The sequence below is a fragment of the Orbicella faveolata genome, unplaced genomic scaffold (genome assembly GCF_042242905.1).
Source record: "Orbicella faveolata isolate gen_17 unplaced genomic scaffold, um_ofav_v1 contig_1, whole genome shotgun sequence".
Taxonomy (NCBI): Eukaryota; Metazoa; Cnidaria; class Anthozoa; order Scleractinia; family Merulinidae; genus Orbicella; species Orbicella faveolata.
The window spans coordinates 17414550-17432300 of record NW_028301536.1 but is presented as its reverse complement, the minus strand read 5'-3'; the positions used below and the strand labels follow the sequence as shown (position 1 = coordinate 17432300).

The following is a 17751-nucleotide window of genomic DNA, read 5'->3' as shown; positions in this document are numbered from 1 at the left end:
CTTGGGTTTTCTACCGAGAATATTCTAATTTAAAATTGACTTTAACCGGATTACCTTGGTAATGAGGCCTATTTTATGGATCAACCCTGAACTCGCTTACCCTCCAACGTCTCTTGCTATTTCTTCATGGTAGGGTGAATAAATGATCATACGGGAAGAAATGGATCGGCAAAAAGTAGCTATTGAAAATAAAACGCTCAGGTTGAGGATGTTAAAGAAGGGAATTCGAGATACGGACCACCCAATGCTGTCTACTGCACGGGGACGACGCGCATCCCTCCCCGGAAAATTTTTAACATTGAGGTCCTCGGAAATGGGATTACCGGCATTCTGAGGCCGAGTACGACCAAAAACCCCCCAGATCCACCCCAGGGGTCAATGGCTCTGATTCCGGATAGGTTTATGTTTCCTTTGAGGTTAGGAGCTTGGAACGATATCGCCGCGAGAATTAGGTGCCTTGCTCGATAACCTATATATACAAATGTGGCGTTTGGCGATGGGTTTTAGTCAGAAAAGAAACCTTACCATGTTTCGTTGTTTACCACGGATAAGACTGGAGCAATGAAAGTCAGATTTGATAATGCCACAATTGTGTCACCAGTGCACTAAACAACATCATTACAAATACTTTGTTTATAATATACTAACAAGGTTTATTTACACTTCAAAAACTGCATTGTCTGCGTTGGTACTGCTTCCGTTTTCACGAGAAGTCTCTTAAATTACGTACTGAACATCGCTGGGTTTGCTGTAAGTTAGTACGAGAAGACTATATCGGGGCTATTCCTTCACCACATGATGTACATACAGTTGCACAGGGATGTACAGTTGTACAATGATCTTTGCTTGGCAGTGCAAGTTACTTAACACTGGACGTATGTAGGTCTCCTTCTGTTCTTGTATTGGCGTTTCACCATACGTCCTTTGATGCAGGAATGAAACTGTTTGTGTAAGGAAGCTGGCAAAAACGTCTCACTACTCCAGTCGTTGCTTTGTTGTTTAATAGAATGGCACCCAATTGCTTCCATCTTCTGGTAGAAGCTTTCCCGTTATCAGCAGAATCACATCCACGATCCACCAGATACCTAGACCACCAAGGGTTAGGAGTTTTCCTACAGCTGTACCAGTGTGTCCTAAACAGAAGCGGTCCACTCCAAGAAATCCTAAGAGAACAGAGTACAGGAGGGTGGTCACAAAACGGTGACCCGAATATCTGTCGAAAGGACAAGACGAAAGAGAATGTTAGAATGCAATATGGCTTGTCTAAAACAAACCCTTAAGTGAACCTCGTTAATACCGTCACCAACGGGCTATGAAAAATTGACCATATGAAAGGGGTAGGGTCAAATTTCATGACTGGTTTATTTTAAGTGACGTCTTGACGTAATATATCAAACGCGAGAGTCAGTGGTTTATCAGGATATATATACGAGAAGAGAGTTGAAAATACGACGCGCAGCCCAGTATCTTTGACGAAATTCGAGCTGTTTGGATAGCCCGAGAAACACTGTCTTGAGTGTTTGATATATCTTCTCAATCGAAACAAAAACTATGCTAATTAAGACCAGGTATCTAAACCTCCTTCACGGTTGTGATTTTCTTTGTTTTAAATTGATGAATTATTACTGAGTTTGGGAAAGATATATCACTATTGCACTTCTAAACAACTGTTCTTTAGTAAGCATTCGAAATGCAGATACTACATATGATCACTACAGACAGTATTAACCATGCAAAGATGAACATAATATTATTGGTTTGAGTGGTGGTATGAATGAGTAACATTATTAAGCCTTCAAACGAGGAAGTCGTACATATGGGTTGGGATTATGGCTGTTTGCCATATTAACAGGGTGGGTGGATTTACAGGGTTTTCTTATAAGTATGGGGCATTTCAGCAGGATAAACAAGACTGGTCGTAATAACGAGGTGACCGTATTAATGAGGTGACCACGAGGCAGGGTTCCACTGTGTTTACATGACGGAAGGTTACCCACAGGCCACACTTAAATGCGCGTATGCACATTTGGCCCCGATGAATTGAATCTCCACGTGAAAACGAATAGGGTTCAAGTTACCAGAAGAAGAGGGCAAATCATGAATGGGAATATAACGGGATATGATTCCATAAGGTTTCTTATAGAAAAAGAGTGAAACTGGAAGGATACTCAAAGTGATTTAAAATAGACCTAAAGGGAATAAAACAAAACAAAGTATAACAGCAGAAGAATACAAGTCCCTGACACTTCTGTTAAAGAAGAAAAATTATTTCCAGCTCTGCTTCATCATAATCTTTATCATCGCATCATTCCCTTACATGTCCAGGGAGCATAGAGCGGGTGTTGTCTTCTTGGGCAAGACACTTTCATTACTTTCAGTGCCTCTCTCTCCAGCCAAGTGTACAAATGGGTAAAAGGCAAATTTAATGCCGGGGGGTAGCCCTGTGATGGACTATAACATCCCATCCTGGGAGGAGTAGAAATACTCCTAGTTGCTTCATGCCACAAAAACAATGGCCTAACGGGACTCTATGCTCAAATGTAGTGGAGCAACCCACGGCTGTTTTCCTAAAAGTATAGTTCTCTTCAAATGTCTGCTTCTAACGTAGAATATCATGCTTACTTGATACAAGGGAATTTTTGGAAGCTGAGGAATTTTCTTTCTCCATAGCATTCTATTCCTGGCAATACTTCACACCAGACCGATGTTTGTTGGACTTCCTGATAGCTTGAGCCTCCAAACTGAAATGAAGTAATAGACAAAAAGTGTAATAAGTATATTTTATTGCAGCAACACCTGTCTCAACTGCTCAGGCCAAACTGCCCACACAACTGCAGCTTATCTCGCTCACTGAATATGAAAAGTAGACGTATAATTGCTTCTTCCCATGGATAAGTTTCTAGTCTACTGCATGCTACTGCCAGGTATTTTGTTATGTTGCTCTTACAGTTTGTGGGTACACTGAACCTATTTCAGTGCAAATGAGGAGGGACACTGTGATAAAAAGTGTCTTGCCCAAGAGTACAACATTGTGACCCCTTCCAGCTCTTGATTGTGCACAACTTGATGCAGAATGCAAGTAAATATACATGAATGAAAGATCATATATTTGAACTGTGGACAGAGAGACGAAGACATTGATGATCATTGCAGTTATACACACAACTTAAGCAGTTGTGAAATTAATTTCATAACTGCTTAAGTTGTGTGTATAATGGCAATGATCAATCATGTCTTCACTGATCCAGAATCCAAGTGCTAACAATTTAATTCAATACTAATGGTACCCACTGGAACAAACGTTTTGTGCTAGGGATTCAGCTCACCAGCAATGAGCTCAAATGATATACATATAGCAGCATCTTGAAAAAAATTAGTAGTGTTGAGCAGAGTGATGGAGAGTAGATTGGCAACAGAGTGACAGAAAATAGAATGGCAGGAAGAGCTGAGTAGAGTACTGCAGTGTCTGGTAGAGTGGAGTGATGTAGGGCAGAGTAGAGTAAAGAGTACACGCAGAACAGAGCTGAACTTAGCCAAGTAGAATAGCGTAGAGTTCAGTAACATAAAGTGCCATAGAGTAGAACAGTGTAGCATTGAGTGGAGTAGAGTGGCAGAGAGTGGAGTGGAATGTGGTTGAGAGGAAAAAGATGAGAGAAGGAAACAGTAGAGTAGTGTAGGGTAGGATAAGTTAAGAGGGTACACAAGAGTACACAATTATTTAGGCTAGTGTGAGGAAGGAAAGGTTAGGGAAGGTTAGGTTAAACAAAACAGGGTAGGATGGGATAGGATAGAGAAGGATATGACAGTTTTGAGTAGGATAGGATAGGCTTCTGTAAGCCAGCATGGAGTAGCATAGGGAAGGGTAGTATAGGATGGGGTAGGGTGGAGTAGGGCAGGATAGCACAGGTTAGGATAGTGTACATGTATGGTAGGGTGGGGGAGTACGGGGTGCAGTAGGATAGGGTCGACAGAGTAGAGTATAACATAAGACAAATGTAGGCTCAAAGGGACTATAACATTTTTCATCATTCTCTTGCCTCCCCGTACAACCTTGTATGAGAGCACGGATTCAGCCTGCCCTTTGGAGGCAACAACAGTGTATCTTGACCTCAGTGCAACTCGGGAGCTGACTGTGGTACAGACTGATAGGTACAAAATTTATACCTCACTACATGTATTAAGTGATAGGGTGGGAGGAGCAGGTGAATGCAATAATCCCAAAGAAAATCAAGGACATCAGAGATCCAAAAATGAACAGCAAAATAACAATAATTGTCATTGACAACAATATTATTTTGTCATAAAATCACGATTCATGAGACAAAAACAAGCTTCTTCACATTTCACGGGAAAAAAATTAGCCCATTCACAAAGCATGAAAGAAATGCCCTGTCTTTCAATGCAAGTTGTATGAACTTACTTTAGTGCATCCATAACCAGATTCTTCTCTTGCTGTTTCATTTGCTTTAAAATCAACTGGGGGATCACACTGCAGAAAGTCCATGGGTCTGAGGAGTAGAATAATGTGAAATACAGTAGAATCCTGCTTTTTTGAACTCTCTGTTTGAAATAGTGGGAGTTCAAAATAGTCGATAGTAAATGACTGAAGGGCAAATCCAAGGGAAATGGTTTGAGTTTGAAATAACAGGGAGTTTGAAATACCTGAGTTTGAATAGCTGGGTTCAAGTGTATAGGAGGTAGCTGCCAGTTTCGCCCCATGGTGAGTTCGCCCCCACCGAGTTCGCCCCTACATCGACTCAACTTGATCGAGTTTGCCCCCAGCCAGATCGAGTCGCATATAGAGATTATTCCTTGTTCTTTTATCCACTGCCTTATTAGATTACTGGTGGCGAGGAAACTTTGCTTGGTGGCGAGGTGACTTCGCTTGGTGGCGACTGGGAGTTCGTTGGTGGCAAGACTCCCTGATGGCGAGATGACATAAACATACATAGACTGATATGGTTCTTCGAAAATGTTAAATAACTCGATGACAACTACGTAAACACGAACACAAAATTTTGGGGCGAACTCGAAATGTTGGGGGCGAACTCGAAATAGAAATTTTATAGTGGGGGCGAACTTGGTGGGGGCGAACTTGCCATGGGGCGAAACCGGTATCATTCGTATAGGAAAACAAAATCTTTCAATATATATTCAGGTATATCAGTTTTACTCTGTAAGTATACATAATGTTTTATTCCACTGTATCGTATAGTAAAATGTGCTAAATCAGGAGGCTAGACTACTAAGGATTTTGGATTTTCATGCCTTTAAAGTGATACGATAAACTCTAATAAGCTACCTGTAATTAAGCCAAGCAAATTGATAAGCTTGTTATCGTAACAAAAGTGCAAGCTTCATGATCACTAAGCAACTTACAAGTAATTGCACAGCACAAGTGGTCCCCCTGGATCATACTTCCTACCACATGATTCGTCAAAGCACTTTTCATCAACAGCATCACCATCAGCTGAGTTTTTACCCACAAGAAGCGAGAGGATGAAGATTGATCGGCAAACCACGAAAAGCTGGCCGCCACCCGCCATGTTTATCTCGAGCCAAATTCCCAGAGTGCCCTGCCAGTATTTTGCGCGGCTACAAAGTACTAATGTAGATAAGGCGCGGTCACTGAGTGGTGCCTTGTCGTTTTCATCGAACTTCAGCTGGATTTGTTGTGATTAGATAGATTAATATGGACAGAACGGCCCTTTTCAAAGCAACTGTAAAAACTATACGGACCAAAAATAAGGCCCTGGGTGTTAAAGAGGCGACCAGGGACATTCTAGGCTCGAAAAGACAAAAGAGTGAATTTGGGACACGGGCAAAAGATGTGGTAAGATGCGATATTAAGTTACATTTGGGTGTCTGGAAAGCCCGAATAACGAATAGTGAATAGTTGCGAATAGCGAACAGCGAATAGTCCCGAATAGCGAATGGCGAATAGTACGAATAGTGCGAATAGTGGCGAACAGTCTCGAATAGTGGCGAATAGTGGCGAATGGTGGCAAATAGTAGCAAATAGGGTACCTAGTATCTCGCAGTCAACCTCGTAGCAAAAAGCACAGACGCTTATCAGGACGAAAGGTGTTTCTAAACGTAATTTATTCTGTTTTAACCGCTGCAAAAGCGTAAATACGTCTTTATTAGGTTATCCTTGTGTTTTCTGTTTTCATAATGTAGGCGATGGACAGCCTACTAGCCTGAGTCTGGAGAAGAAAAGGTAATAAATTCACTGAAATTCTGTTGCTTATTTGGATAATTAATTAACGCTGGATATTAGATCTAAAGTGGTGACTATTGATGACTATTCGTCACTATTGGCCACTGTTCCCGACTGTTCGCCACTATTCACACTATTCGAGACTATTCGCACTATTCGGGACTATTCGCTATTCGCTATTCGTGACTATTCACTATTTGCTATTCGGGTTTTCCAGACACCTGTTACATTTCATTTCTGCTCATAGTGTACATGTAGGCTTGGTATAATTAGAGCTAATATGTATACTTTTCAAGTGATCAAGTCCCACAATCTTAGGTAATACAAATACTCTATTTTCAAACACCTCTTGTGGTATTTTGCAAAACATCCATGGTTTTTGCTGTACATCATACTGTACTGTGTGTGTAGATCCAGAGACGTGGGTCTACAATAGGGTTCTCAGAATCCGCTTTCCCTCCCATTTTTTCCTGGTAATCCTGCCATCCCGCCCTTTTTTGCCTGTAAATCCCGATCCCGTCCACTTTTCAAAGAAGTTTCTGCATTAATTATTAATTTGTTGAATTGATAATAAAATTATTAACATAATATAATTATTAACACAGAAACTTTTTAAAAATAGATATCGCAAAAAGATCACAAAAGAATTCAATGGCTAGCAGATAAGTAAGCACAAATGATTTTAATGTTTCTTTCTGTAAACGGTTTACTGTCTTGTTTTCTTTTTTCCACGTATCAGTGAAAGAAAATGATTGTTCCTTCCCATATTCAAGAGATGGCCCGTAAACACACTTGACAGTTTCTTTCAAAGCTTTCAGCGTCTTCACTTTCCTTGAAATCTGGCCTCAGAACTTATCCTTTCGAATGAAGGCATTCCTGCTTGCACATCCTATTCGTAATATTGTCACGCAATTCATAATGTCGCGGACTTCGTTCGGTAAATAATTTTTATAGCCATCCATTGTGGCCCTCCTGGCCAAAACAAGCCAGGCGTTCTAGAAAAGGTTGAAAGATTAGAATTTTAAAGTAGTAAAGATCGGGGGGCCAAGATTACAGATGCAAGCATTGAAAATGTCGGAAATGGACAGATGTCATTGATGTCAGAGGTCAACACAAATGATTGCAATAGGACTCAAAGACTTCATACAGTCTCATGATACTAACGTGTTCAAGCGATAATGGGTACATTTGACAGAACCTGACAGGGTACAGAGCCATTGCTATTCATTACTTGAAACCTGACACAGCTATATGCACAAAAGGTTTGTTTCTGCCAGCTTGTGGCTTTTGTGCTGGTCAATAACAATTTATGTGGTCATGTGAGAATTCAATTCTCGTATCCTGCTCTGTTCCCCTTGCTATTCCGCATCCCAACCCCATTAAAACACGAAATCCCGCTCCCACTCGTAATTGTAATTCCCGCTTCCCGCCCCTGTTTTCAGCTCAAATCCCAAATATCATGGCAAAAAAAAAAACCAAATCCCGCATCCCGCCAAACCTATTGGGGACCTTCAGATACCTCTGTGGAGACAATTTTTTAAACCTTTCACAAGTGTATTAAGGTTATCAGGGTATTAGGTTGTTAGGGTATTACGGTATTAGGAAATAAGGGTATTAGAGTATTAGGGTATTAGGGTATTAGGGTATTAGGGTATTAGGGTATTAGGGCATTAGGGTGTTAGTGTATTAGGGTGTTAGGGTATTAGGGCATTAGGGCATTAGGGTATTAGTGTATTAGGGTGTTAGGGTGTTAGGGCACTAGGGCATTAGGGTATTAGTGTATTAGGGTATTAGGGTATTAGGGCATTAGGGTATTAGTGTATTAGGGTGTTAGGGTATTAGGGCATTAGGGTATTAGTGTATTAGGGTGTTAGGGCATTAGGGCATTAGGGTATTGGGGCATTAAGGTATTAGGGTATTAGGGTACTGGGGTATTGGGGTATTTGGGCATTAGGGCATTAGGGTATTAAGGCATTAGGTTATTAGGGTATTGGGGTATTAGGGAATTAGGGTATTGGGGTATTAGGGTATTAGGAGGTAAGGGTATTAGGGTATTAGGGTGCTAGGGTATTAGGGTATAAGGGGATTAGGGCATTAGGGTATTGGGGCATTAAGGTATTAGGGTATTAGGGTACTGGGGTATTGGGGTATTAGGGTATTAGGGTATTGGGGTATTGGGGTGTTGGGGTATCGGGCTATAAGGGTATTGGGGTATTGGGGTATTGGGGTATTAGGGTATTAGCAAAGGGTATTAGGGTATTGGGGTTTTAGGGTATTAGGATATTTGTGTATCACGGCATTAGGGGATTAGGGTATTGGGGATCAGGGTATTAGGGTATTGGGGTAAACTTGAGCCCACAATATGGTCACATGATACTGGTCAGCAGATACCTTGTTTTGACAGGTGTCAATTGACCATAACATGGATGTTCAATGTCAAAGAAGTATGCTCTAAACCAAGGCTGCATGTCACTTTCAACCTATTAGCTAGGGTATGGCCGCCATCTTGTGCGACTCTGCCGTCATTGTCATTGTCTTCGTGCGTATGCACCCACGAGCAGTATCGCTTGCCATGATAACCATGAGAAAATCAATGCATGGGTTTCCTTTACTTTCGTATTTGGGTATGGTGCTCCACTTGGCCGCCCTTTGGGCCGTCAGACTGGAGCTCCACTAGAATTCATGGTAGGACACATATATATTTTTTATTTACTGCATTTGCTTGCAGTTAGCATTTATTTAATGCTGTTTGCTTGCGGTTTAAGCATTTATTTACTGCTGTTTGCTTGCAGTTAGTATTACTTACTGCTGTTTGCTTGCAGTTGAAGGGGAAACTGACTATATGTGTCCTGCCATGAATTATATGGATTGCCCTTGTTACTCTCTACACTTCCTGCTTTCTGGAGTGAGAGATAACCAAGCTGAGGTCCTGGTAACCAGTTCTCAAAACTCTCTTTTTTTCACAGCACAACAAGTACCCCCAAAATGCATTTTCCTTTGTCTCTTAATATGAGGTCTAGCAAATCACATACACTGTAAATACTGTTTTTCTAAGTAAATATTATAAATGGGTCATGTTATTATTTACATGATTGCATGCACATGTAGCAAAAACAGAGATAAGCAATTGATAACTGCAATAACAAACTAATTGTTTTAATTGATGTATTTTGTTTAACAGCTGGTCAACATCACAAAGCTGAGAGAATTTCTCCTGAAACACCAGAAAGACTATATCAGTCCATTCAGGTGAGTTGTAATGCTGTTAAAGTGATAGTAGCTCGCCCAGAATAGTTTTGCTTAAGCTGCAAGCCACTAAGGCTTGTAAATCAATAAATATATAATTAAAATAATTAAGTTACTGTAAGTTACTGTTACATAAGGTTCTATTTTCTGTATACAGGGTGTATTTGAGGTTGGCATTTGTTGTAGTTACATGTATAGTCAATCTTTTCATGTGGTTAAACTCACTCTCATACGGTATGTAACAACTGTTCTTGTGATCTCAATGTGAAGTTGCTCCGTAATTGTTAAAATATAGTTTTCTGGAGTTTTTAGAGATTTACAGCTGAATTTGGTAATAAAGGTATAATATTATAATTGTTTTTGCCCTCATTTGTGTCTACCCAGTCATTTGAGTTTAGAAGTCTCCAGTATGACCGATGAAGAGAGGGATCAGATAGACACTGATGCAGAAACATACATGAGGACTTGTTCAGTTGCTATACAAACCCTTAAAAATGAAGGTACTATACACATGTATGAAGATGTACTAAAAAAAACAAAACAAAATAAAACAAGCTAGTTTGTAGTCTGTTCACAGACCCTATATTTTGTCTTGAGTTCATGAGATCGGAAGTTTGGCAAAATATTATCCTGCTGAGTGGGATATGAACAAGCCAAAATGCAAAGGGGTGGGGCAGGGGAAAGGCAAAAATAGAGGGTCTGTGGACTTCTTTTGAGAAAGTGAATTCTCAGTTTCTCCAGAAATGGAATATTCTGTACATTAAAAAGTGCACCTCATGTACATGTAACAAGTTAAAATTAAGATTTTCCTCACAGCCTTACAACAGAAGAGAAGTGATCAAGTGACAACACACAGGGATACTGTGCTGGAAATGCTGGGGCAATACTTAAAAGGTAAGCTATATAATGTAGCTAATGTACAATTTGTAAAGAAAAACAATGCCACAGGCTCTCAACTAAGATGCCTTGACATTCTTTCTGACCACTGCGAAATCTGTACTCCTACCTTTCCTGAAGCATTGCAGAATTTTACATCAGAAGGCCAAAGGTCTCATCAACTATTTCCACATAGAAATCAAAAGTGTTTTAGTAGTTAGTGTGTACATGTTTTAGTAGAATTCTAATTGAAATTTCCTTCAAATAGCAATTTCCAATTATTTCTCTATGTAGTATTAAACTTCATACCTTCACGGTTTGGAAAAATCAGGTGGAATTGTCTTTGAAATTTGCAGTCATGAATATATGTGTGCATCAGTTTTGTCTGCAATTTTGAATTTTTAAGGTCAAGAACCCATAAATTTCCTTTTTTTAGTCTTCCCAGAAATTAAAATATCCATTTGTTTGTGAAATGTTTCTCCAAAACTTGGGAAATAAGAAAACAAGAGAGATCAGTTCTTTTAATTACACCAAGATGTGCTGTAGCCCTGTATCTGATCCTTGTACTGTAATGTAGCCCTGTATCTCCTTGTACTGTAATTTAACTACATTTAATTTTCAGTGGTTTGCAAGTTGTACAGCGAACAGAGAGCAATCAGAGTCAAGAGAGTGGTCGACAAAAAACGAATGTAAGATTATTTCTCAAGGGTACTTTACAATGTGTGAACCGCAGTGGAAATCTGATCCATGTTTAGGTCACTGACAAACATCAGTTGATTAAAAGATGGTACATATCATTATGAGTCCATGGATGCAATCCTAATGTGGGACCATTCATTGATAAATGAAAACTAACAGTAAGTCTGTAGTCTGTAATAAGAAACTAAGCCTCCTGTGATACTGTTCAGCTTCCATGAGTAAAAAGTTTAGATAACATTGTTTAAATATGTCCACCCTTACAACTGAAATTGATTTCATCTCTTGTACCAGGACAAGTTACTTGAAGTTTACATAGCTTGGGGTCTTGCTGATAAGTTTGCCATAGGTTGTCCTCTTTATATTGTATATTTTGTGATTAGCTCTAGGCTACAGCCTGATCAAAAGAGAATGAAAAGAGAAGCAAATGCCACTGAAGAGCTTGTGTCAAATTCGTCTGGTTCAAATGTTGTTGAAGCTACATCTAAAGGTTGGTATTATACATTAATATATGCTTCAATCTCTAATGTGCCATTCAGTGCTGGTAATTGCAGCCCCCTTTCTCTTCCTGAAAGTGCTAAGCTTTAAAACATCTTGAATGTCTTGAACATTAATATTTAGTTTGTGGAAAATCAAACATGACCAGTGGTCTTCTAAAACTGATCAGATTAGTAAAGTGTAGCAAAAAATGTCAAAGATTGCCAAGGATTTACCCACAGATAATTTTAAGACTTTTGCACAACAAAAACTTGATTATAATATTAAATTAACGTACATGTTAAGTCAGAAAATGGGTTATGGTTTAAGAACTAGCTGTAAACTTACTTTTGTCTACTCCCATCAGAATCCAAAAGTCAGCCTCAACCACTTGATTTGGGTCCCCCTCCTGGTGAAGATGAAGAATTAACACCAGAGGAAGTGCAGATGGTAGGCAAACAAAATAAATTTTGGGAACATAAATTTACAGGCTTACGGCTACATTAGTTTGTGTACAAACTACAGTAGTTTGTGTACTTGAGCTATTTGAAGCTGTGAGCTACATGTGTACTAGATGTACCGTAGTAAGAGTGACAAAATTTGTAAACTTGGAATTAAGTTTTTTTAAAAGAATGAAAAACAAATATTATGATGTAGAAGATTTAATAGGTAGAACTATAAAGGACATAAGCACATAATCAAAATTGTGGCATGTCAAGGGAGAAGTATGTAATACATATACGTTGGTTATTGACCAAGCACTAGGTCAAGATGGCTAACTTTACACTGAAAAACAGTCATATGTTTTGGTAAACATGCACAAGGAACACGAAAATAAACAAGCGTTTTGTAACTAGTCTTAATTTTATTTAATTGCGGAAAAATACGTGCACTCTAATCTTGTTTTATTTGCTGTTATTACTTAGTTTGAAATGGAAAACAAAAGACTATTTACTGAAATGAACAGTCTAGTGGATGAAGTAAGGTATGCAAATAAACCTATTTTTTATTAGAGCAATGCATCTCGGTGCCAGTAGATTTAATACAATTTTAATTATGATATAAACATTCAATGCCTTGGAGAGTAGACTTGACTTAAATCTAAGTCACGGTGTATGTGCAGTGTTACCAGTGTTAACAGTCCTAAGAAAATACGCGCGCTGATTGGTTAAAAATCGTGTCTCTATAACTCCATAGAAACACGGTACATGTTTTCTATTTCTTAAATATTACACATACAAGGTAATGACAATTTGGTAACATTAAATACTAGATGAATTTATACAGTCTGATACCAGAAACATGATGACGAAGTATCAATTTTAATGGCAAGATTGTGTATGTTTAGTTTTCCGGTTCAATGTTTCAGGCAGATTGAAGGAAGAGTGGTGGAGATTTCTCAGCTACAAGAAATATTTTCCGAAAAGGTTCTACATCAGGTGAGAATGCGAAAGAACAGTTTAATGTAATCAGGTTAAAACTGATCTGCTTGCATCTTTTTTTCTCAAATTCATTACTAATAATTCATCGAGTTTAAACAAAGGAAGTCAAGACCGTGACGGTGTTTGGATATCTGGTCTTAGATTTTTACGATTTTAATTCTCCGTTTTCTCCTTAGTTTTAGTTTCGATTAAGAAGATATATCAAACACTGTCTTCAGTGTGTTGGACCACATTTCCAAACACATCGAAGTTCGTTAAAAATACCCCGCTGCGCGTGGTATCGAGTCGTATTCTCAACTCTCTTCTCTGAGTTTAGAAATGTGGTCAAACACTGCCTTTCGTGTTTGATATATTCCTTAAAGCTCAAGATACCATTTCCAACCCTTAATTTCTATTATTATTAGCTTAGTCAGAGTCAGTGAAGAAACTCTTTCTCTTGTTTTCATTGACAGTCCACTCAGATAGATAGAATATATGAAACAGCTGTGGGAACAACAGAAAATGTCAAAGGAGGAAATGAACAGATTAGAGAGGTGAATGCCTAACTTCTTACAATACGTGTTATGCTGAAAGCACTTGTACATGAGAATGCTATATGTATGTTAAAGTGATGTACGTCTGTCTAACGTTATTAACAAAACATAACGAAACGAAACGTAACAAAACATAACGTAACGTAAGGTACATGTAGAGTATCCTGACCTTTTACGTTAAAACATTGTTACATCTCGTGAAAAAAATTTGTTACGTTATGCGTCAAAAATTCTTAGAGTGTGCTTCAAAAGTTGTTACATTTGGGCATTAAATTTGTGTGATATGTTTTAAGGGTGCTAGTCATTGAATAGTAAATAGAGATGATAAAAAAAGAGTGGAAAGTTTTCAGACTCTCACATGTTATTTTTTTGTGGCGCTAAAGAATACTGTTAGTACTTCTATAGCGTCATAGAAAACATTTTTCAGAAAACTCTTGTTCAGGCTTTCAACTATTCAGCGTGCATGAACAATTGCACAATTTCAAACTATTACATTTTTCTAAAACACTGTTTAAAAAATTAATGTAGATATATACACGTATATTATTCATTATTGTTTTCATTGTTTTTCACAGGCTATCAAAAATAACGCCAGCTTTAGAGTTTGGATACTGTTCTTTTTGGTGATGTGTTCGCTGTCTCTGCTATTTCTCGACTGGTACAACTGAATGTTATCAGTTTGAAGTTAATCAGCAATCTTGGACAGAATAAAATGGAACAATTATCCCCCATCCCCCCCAAAGCAATGATGAAGGCGCGAAGGAGCAAAAGCGCGCCATTTTGGCATCATTGAAATGGGGGGAGGGGTGGTCCAGATGTTCCATTTATTTTGTCCAAGATTGCAGTCAGTTATAAACAAATTATAAACAAATTCAAAAGTACACGAAAGAATAATTTAAAAAATTTCATGTCCATATAATGCCAATTAAAAATGATATCCCTAACGTCTAAAGTAAGTAATGTCTAGTTTTGTACACAATGAGGTCGTGGTAACGTTTTGTAAGTTTTACAGAATGAAAGGCAAGAGTTTGTGATAAAATACAATTTTTATTGAATGAAAAATATTAATGTGTAGTGGGCCAGGCGAAAAGTGCCCAAAGAACAAACCAGGATCTCGTTGAAATCGTCAACGATTGTCAATTAGCTGTTAGTCTGGCAGTCGGTTGTTGTAGAAAGTCTGTAGTTAGCCAGTCCTTAATTTCTCTGTTAGGTCCGTCATTAAGTTCACTATTAGTTCAGTCCTTTCTAGCTTTACTGAGTAATGAAGCTATAGGAAGTTGTCTAATTGAATATCAGGCTATTTAACATCGCAGAACCGTTAAGGGATATGAAGAGCGATTCAGTGATAGCCTTAGTAAATGGCTTAACGAGCACTATTTAACTCCATTGGTTAGGGAATAGCGTAGTTAATGAATTAGGAATAAAGTTAAATTTTACGAACTCATTGAATGTTAAATTTATAACGCGGATTTGATCAACGTTGATCTAATGCCCATGTTGAGTAAAAGCCGACTAAAAGATCAGTTCTAAACAGGTGGAAGTGTTTCCAGTGAAACTAAGAGTGAAAGAACGTAAACTGAATTGGTTATGGCTTATAAGTTCTGTTCTGAGAAGTCTAAAGTAGAATACAATTCAACTAGAAAATACGTCGAGACAAACGTGTACACGATAGATTTAAGCGTTTAGGTTATTTTGGAAATACGTCTAGGAGGCTTTAACATAAATGAGGAAGATTTCGTTACATCTGGACGAAATAAATAGATAATGTCTTCATTAATCAAGATTCCTGGATTTTTTTTTTGTTGCCGAAAACGATTGACCGAGGCGAAATTTCGAGAGCAGGAAACTAGGCAAGATTTTCCCCCAAAACGGACGATTAAAGTTCATACATTCAGAGAGGAAACACGTCATAAGCATGCGCGAGTTTTGACGCCAGGCTCCAAGTTTGAAAAAATGGCGGGAATTTAGTCGCTCCGCCGTTGACGCTGCCTTTCTTTCTGCCATTGCAGCCCGCATTATTACCTGAGGCTAGGGATGAGCAGAAAGATGCGCAGTACGTTTTTCCGTTCCGAAGACCAAACATGAATACTTTCCTATTCCTGTTCCCTTCAAGACAACGTATTTTAATATTTCTTTGGGTGTTCTCTTTTCTTTTGGCATTCTACAATTCTTTTTCTCTCATTCATTTCATTCTCCAGAACAATTTTAGTTGTCTTTGTGAACGTTTAAGAAAAAATGTCAGTGGTAAGGAAGGACAAGTTTGTCTTCACTTTTCAAAGGACGGATTCGTGTAGGTGTACGCGTATCTCTAGCCCGATTCAGCAAGCTTTGCAAGATGAGCTTTTCGCTCTTTATCAGACAAATATTAAAACCATGCCCTATCGCGAAATTGATGACGTTACAAGGGGTAAATATACCATGGTCCTTCTGAGCGCCTTTTTACGCATTTGAAGTCAGTGGGCAAACATTTTAAAATGTGCTTTATCAGTGGATGAGGTGAGATGTAATCGAGATTCCATAACTTTTAAGAGGAATGCACCCGTATCGACATATCAGGATCCTGATTTAGCTCAGAGACGAAAAGAGCTCTGACGGAGAAGTAAGGGCTAAGAATAACAAGGACTTTTTTGTGGTTTTTGATTTATTCTCCTTAACCTCCGAGCTAAGGTTGCGTTTCCTGTTAACGCGTCAGCTTCAAATTAAAAGACCTCAACGCCAATGAAAGTACCTTTTATAGCGGAGCTCTGGCGGCCTGAAGGGCCGCCAAGCGGAGCCCCATACTCACATAGGAAAGAAAAGGAAACCCATGAGTTGATTTTCTCATGGTTATCATGGCTAGCGGTGTTAGGGACTTTAAACAACGACAACGCGGACGGCGACGGGAACGCCATAAGATCAGGGAAAAGCCAAAAGGTCCACCTCGCATGACTGGCGAGAAACGGGTTGACGTTCTGCGTTGGGGCTCGACGTGAGTGAAGCTCATTTCGCGTTGTTTGAAAACCTGAGATTTCGCTTTCGTTTCCTCTACTGTGTCAACGCTAAATAACCTGTGTTACTAATTTGGAGGAACTTTAATGCTTGTTTTCTCTTGTTATGTGAGATATTTCATTTACAAGGAACGTCGAGAAATCTAAAGCGAACTCAAGCCAGTCGGCGAACATGTGAGTACCGTGAAATATCTTTTTTTTGAAAGCTTATGTAAATAAAAACAACTTACACGAATTTCAATCGAAATTTTTCCTTTCAAGAAGTTTTCAAATGTCAAATGGCTCATTATGGTGAAATTCTAACACATTTAAAAGGGTAGACACCATTAAAACTTGTGTAGCTGTTTCCATTTTCAGTCGTAAGATCAGTGGTTTACTTAGATCTTTATCAGTCGGCACACTGATTTGTCGCGCCAGTCTGATTAAACATATGCTGATAATAAGTTCATTTAATTACTTCATTGTACAACTCAGCGAGAAGAGGCAAGTTGCGTTTGTGGAAGCGAAATTCGGACCGGCACTCGTCGTCTTCAAACCATCGAAGTTAAAATCAGGAAAGGAATCATAAGGTTGGTCGAGATCATTCGACCGGTTTAAATCGTACAAGAGTACAAGTTCGTCATCGTTTAACACACCTTCATCGTGGATTATCAAGAGTTGATTGCGAACTTCTTTCAATGAAGTCATCCTAGTTCATCCTGATAAGCAGAGGACGAATATCAATTACGCTGTGTCTCTATGTCCGACTCTGGTTAGCCAAATGTTGCAAAATTCAACAACTTGCACCTTCACATTCAACAACTTATATTTATGTTCAACAACATATATTTATATTCAACATTTTATATTTATATTCAACAATACGCATTTTCTTTCAACTTCAACCAAAATTCTTTTCATTCAACAAAAAAATTTGTTCAACTTCAACCAAAAATAATTTTATTCAACAACAATATTTGTACAACGTCAACCCAAATGATTTTCATTCAACAAAAATAATTATTCAGCTTCTACCAAAATCATTTTCATTCAACAACAATATTTGTTCAACTTCAACCACAATTACTTTTGTTCAACAATAATAATTATTCAACTTCTATCATGCATAGTGATCTAATAACATACCTTCTTTTATGACAAAGGTTTTGAAAGTTCCTGGACATTCAAGACATCATCATTCAACAAAATTCCCCGTCCCTCCCCCCGAACTACCCCGAACGCTGTCACAAATCCCTAGTATTTTGGGTTCCCAAAACACTGAAAGCGTAAAACTG

The 17751-nt window shown here is 38.6% G+C and overlaps 2 protein-coding genes across 2 annotated transcripts; one reads left to right on the top strand and one right to left on the bottom strand.

Moving 5' to 3' along the window:
• Positions 1 to 615: 615 nt before the first annotated feature.
• On the bottom strand, positions 616 to 5571 carry LOC110045783 (TM2 domain-containing protein amaretto-like). The gene is made up of 4 exons (XM_089292916.1): positions 5380 to 5571; positions 4421 to 4508; positions 2623 to 2741; positions 616 to 1213 (listed from the first exon to the last, which is right to left on the bottom strand). Exons 1-4 carry the CDS (start codon positions 5544 to 5546, stop codon positions 1000 to 1002), a joined length of 588 nt encoding a protein of 195 aa, XP_089149042.1. The 5' UTR covers positions 5547 to 5571; the 3' UTR covers positions 616 to 999.
• Positions 5572 to 5623: 52 nt separating this feature from the next.
• LOC110045752 (syntaxin-18-like) lies at positions 5624 to 15271 on the top strand. Its single transcript, XM_020751382.2, has 11 exons — positions 5624 to 5833; positions 9402 to 9469; positions 9851 to 9966; positions 10283 to 10360; positions 10965 to 11031; positions 11422 to 11528; positions 11883 to 11965; positions 12442 to 12500; positions 12885 to 12954; positions 13410 to 13490; positions 14066 to 15271. Exons 1-11 carry the CDS (start codon positions 5693 to 5695, stop codon positions 14156 to 14158), a joined length of 963 nt encoding a protein of 320 aa, XP_020607041.1. The 5' UTR covers positions 5624 to 5692; the 3' UTR covers positions 14159 to 15271.
• The last annotated feature ends 2480 nt before the right edge of the window (positions 15272 to 17751 follow it).

Coding starts and splice junctions, on each gene's coding strand:
- LOC110045752 (XM_020751382.2), top strand. CDS start 5,693: ATGGACAGAACGGCCCTTTTCAAAGCAACTGTAAAAACTATACGGACC. Junction 11,529..11,882: donor TGTTGAAGCTACATCTAAAG/GTTGGTATTATA, acceptor TACTCCCATCAG/AATCCAAAAGTCAGCCTCAA. Junction 12,955..13,409: donor CCGAAAAGGTTCTACATCAG/GTGAGAATGCGA, acceptor TTTCATTGACAG/TCCACTCAGATAGATAGAAT.
- LOC110045783 (XM_089292916.1), bottom strand. CDS start 5,546: ATGGCGGGTGGCGGCCAGCTTTTCGTGGTTTGCCGATCAATCTTCATC. Junction 4,509..5,379: donor CTTGTGCTGTGCAATTACTT/GTAAGTTGCTTA, acceptor TCTACTCCTCAG/ACCCATGGACTTTCTGCAGT. Junction 2,742..4,420: donor CTGGTTATGGATGCACTAAA/GTAAGTTCATAC, acceptor ACTTCATTTCAG/TTTGGAGGCTCAAGCTATCA.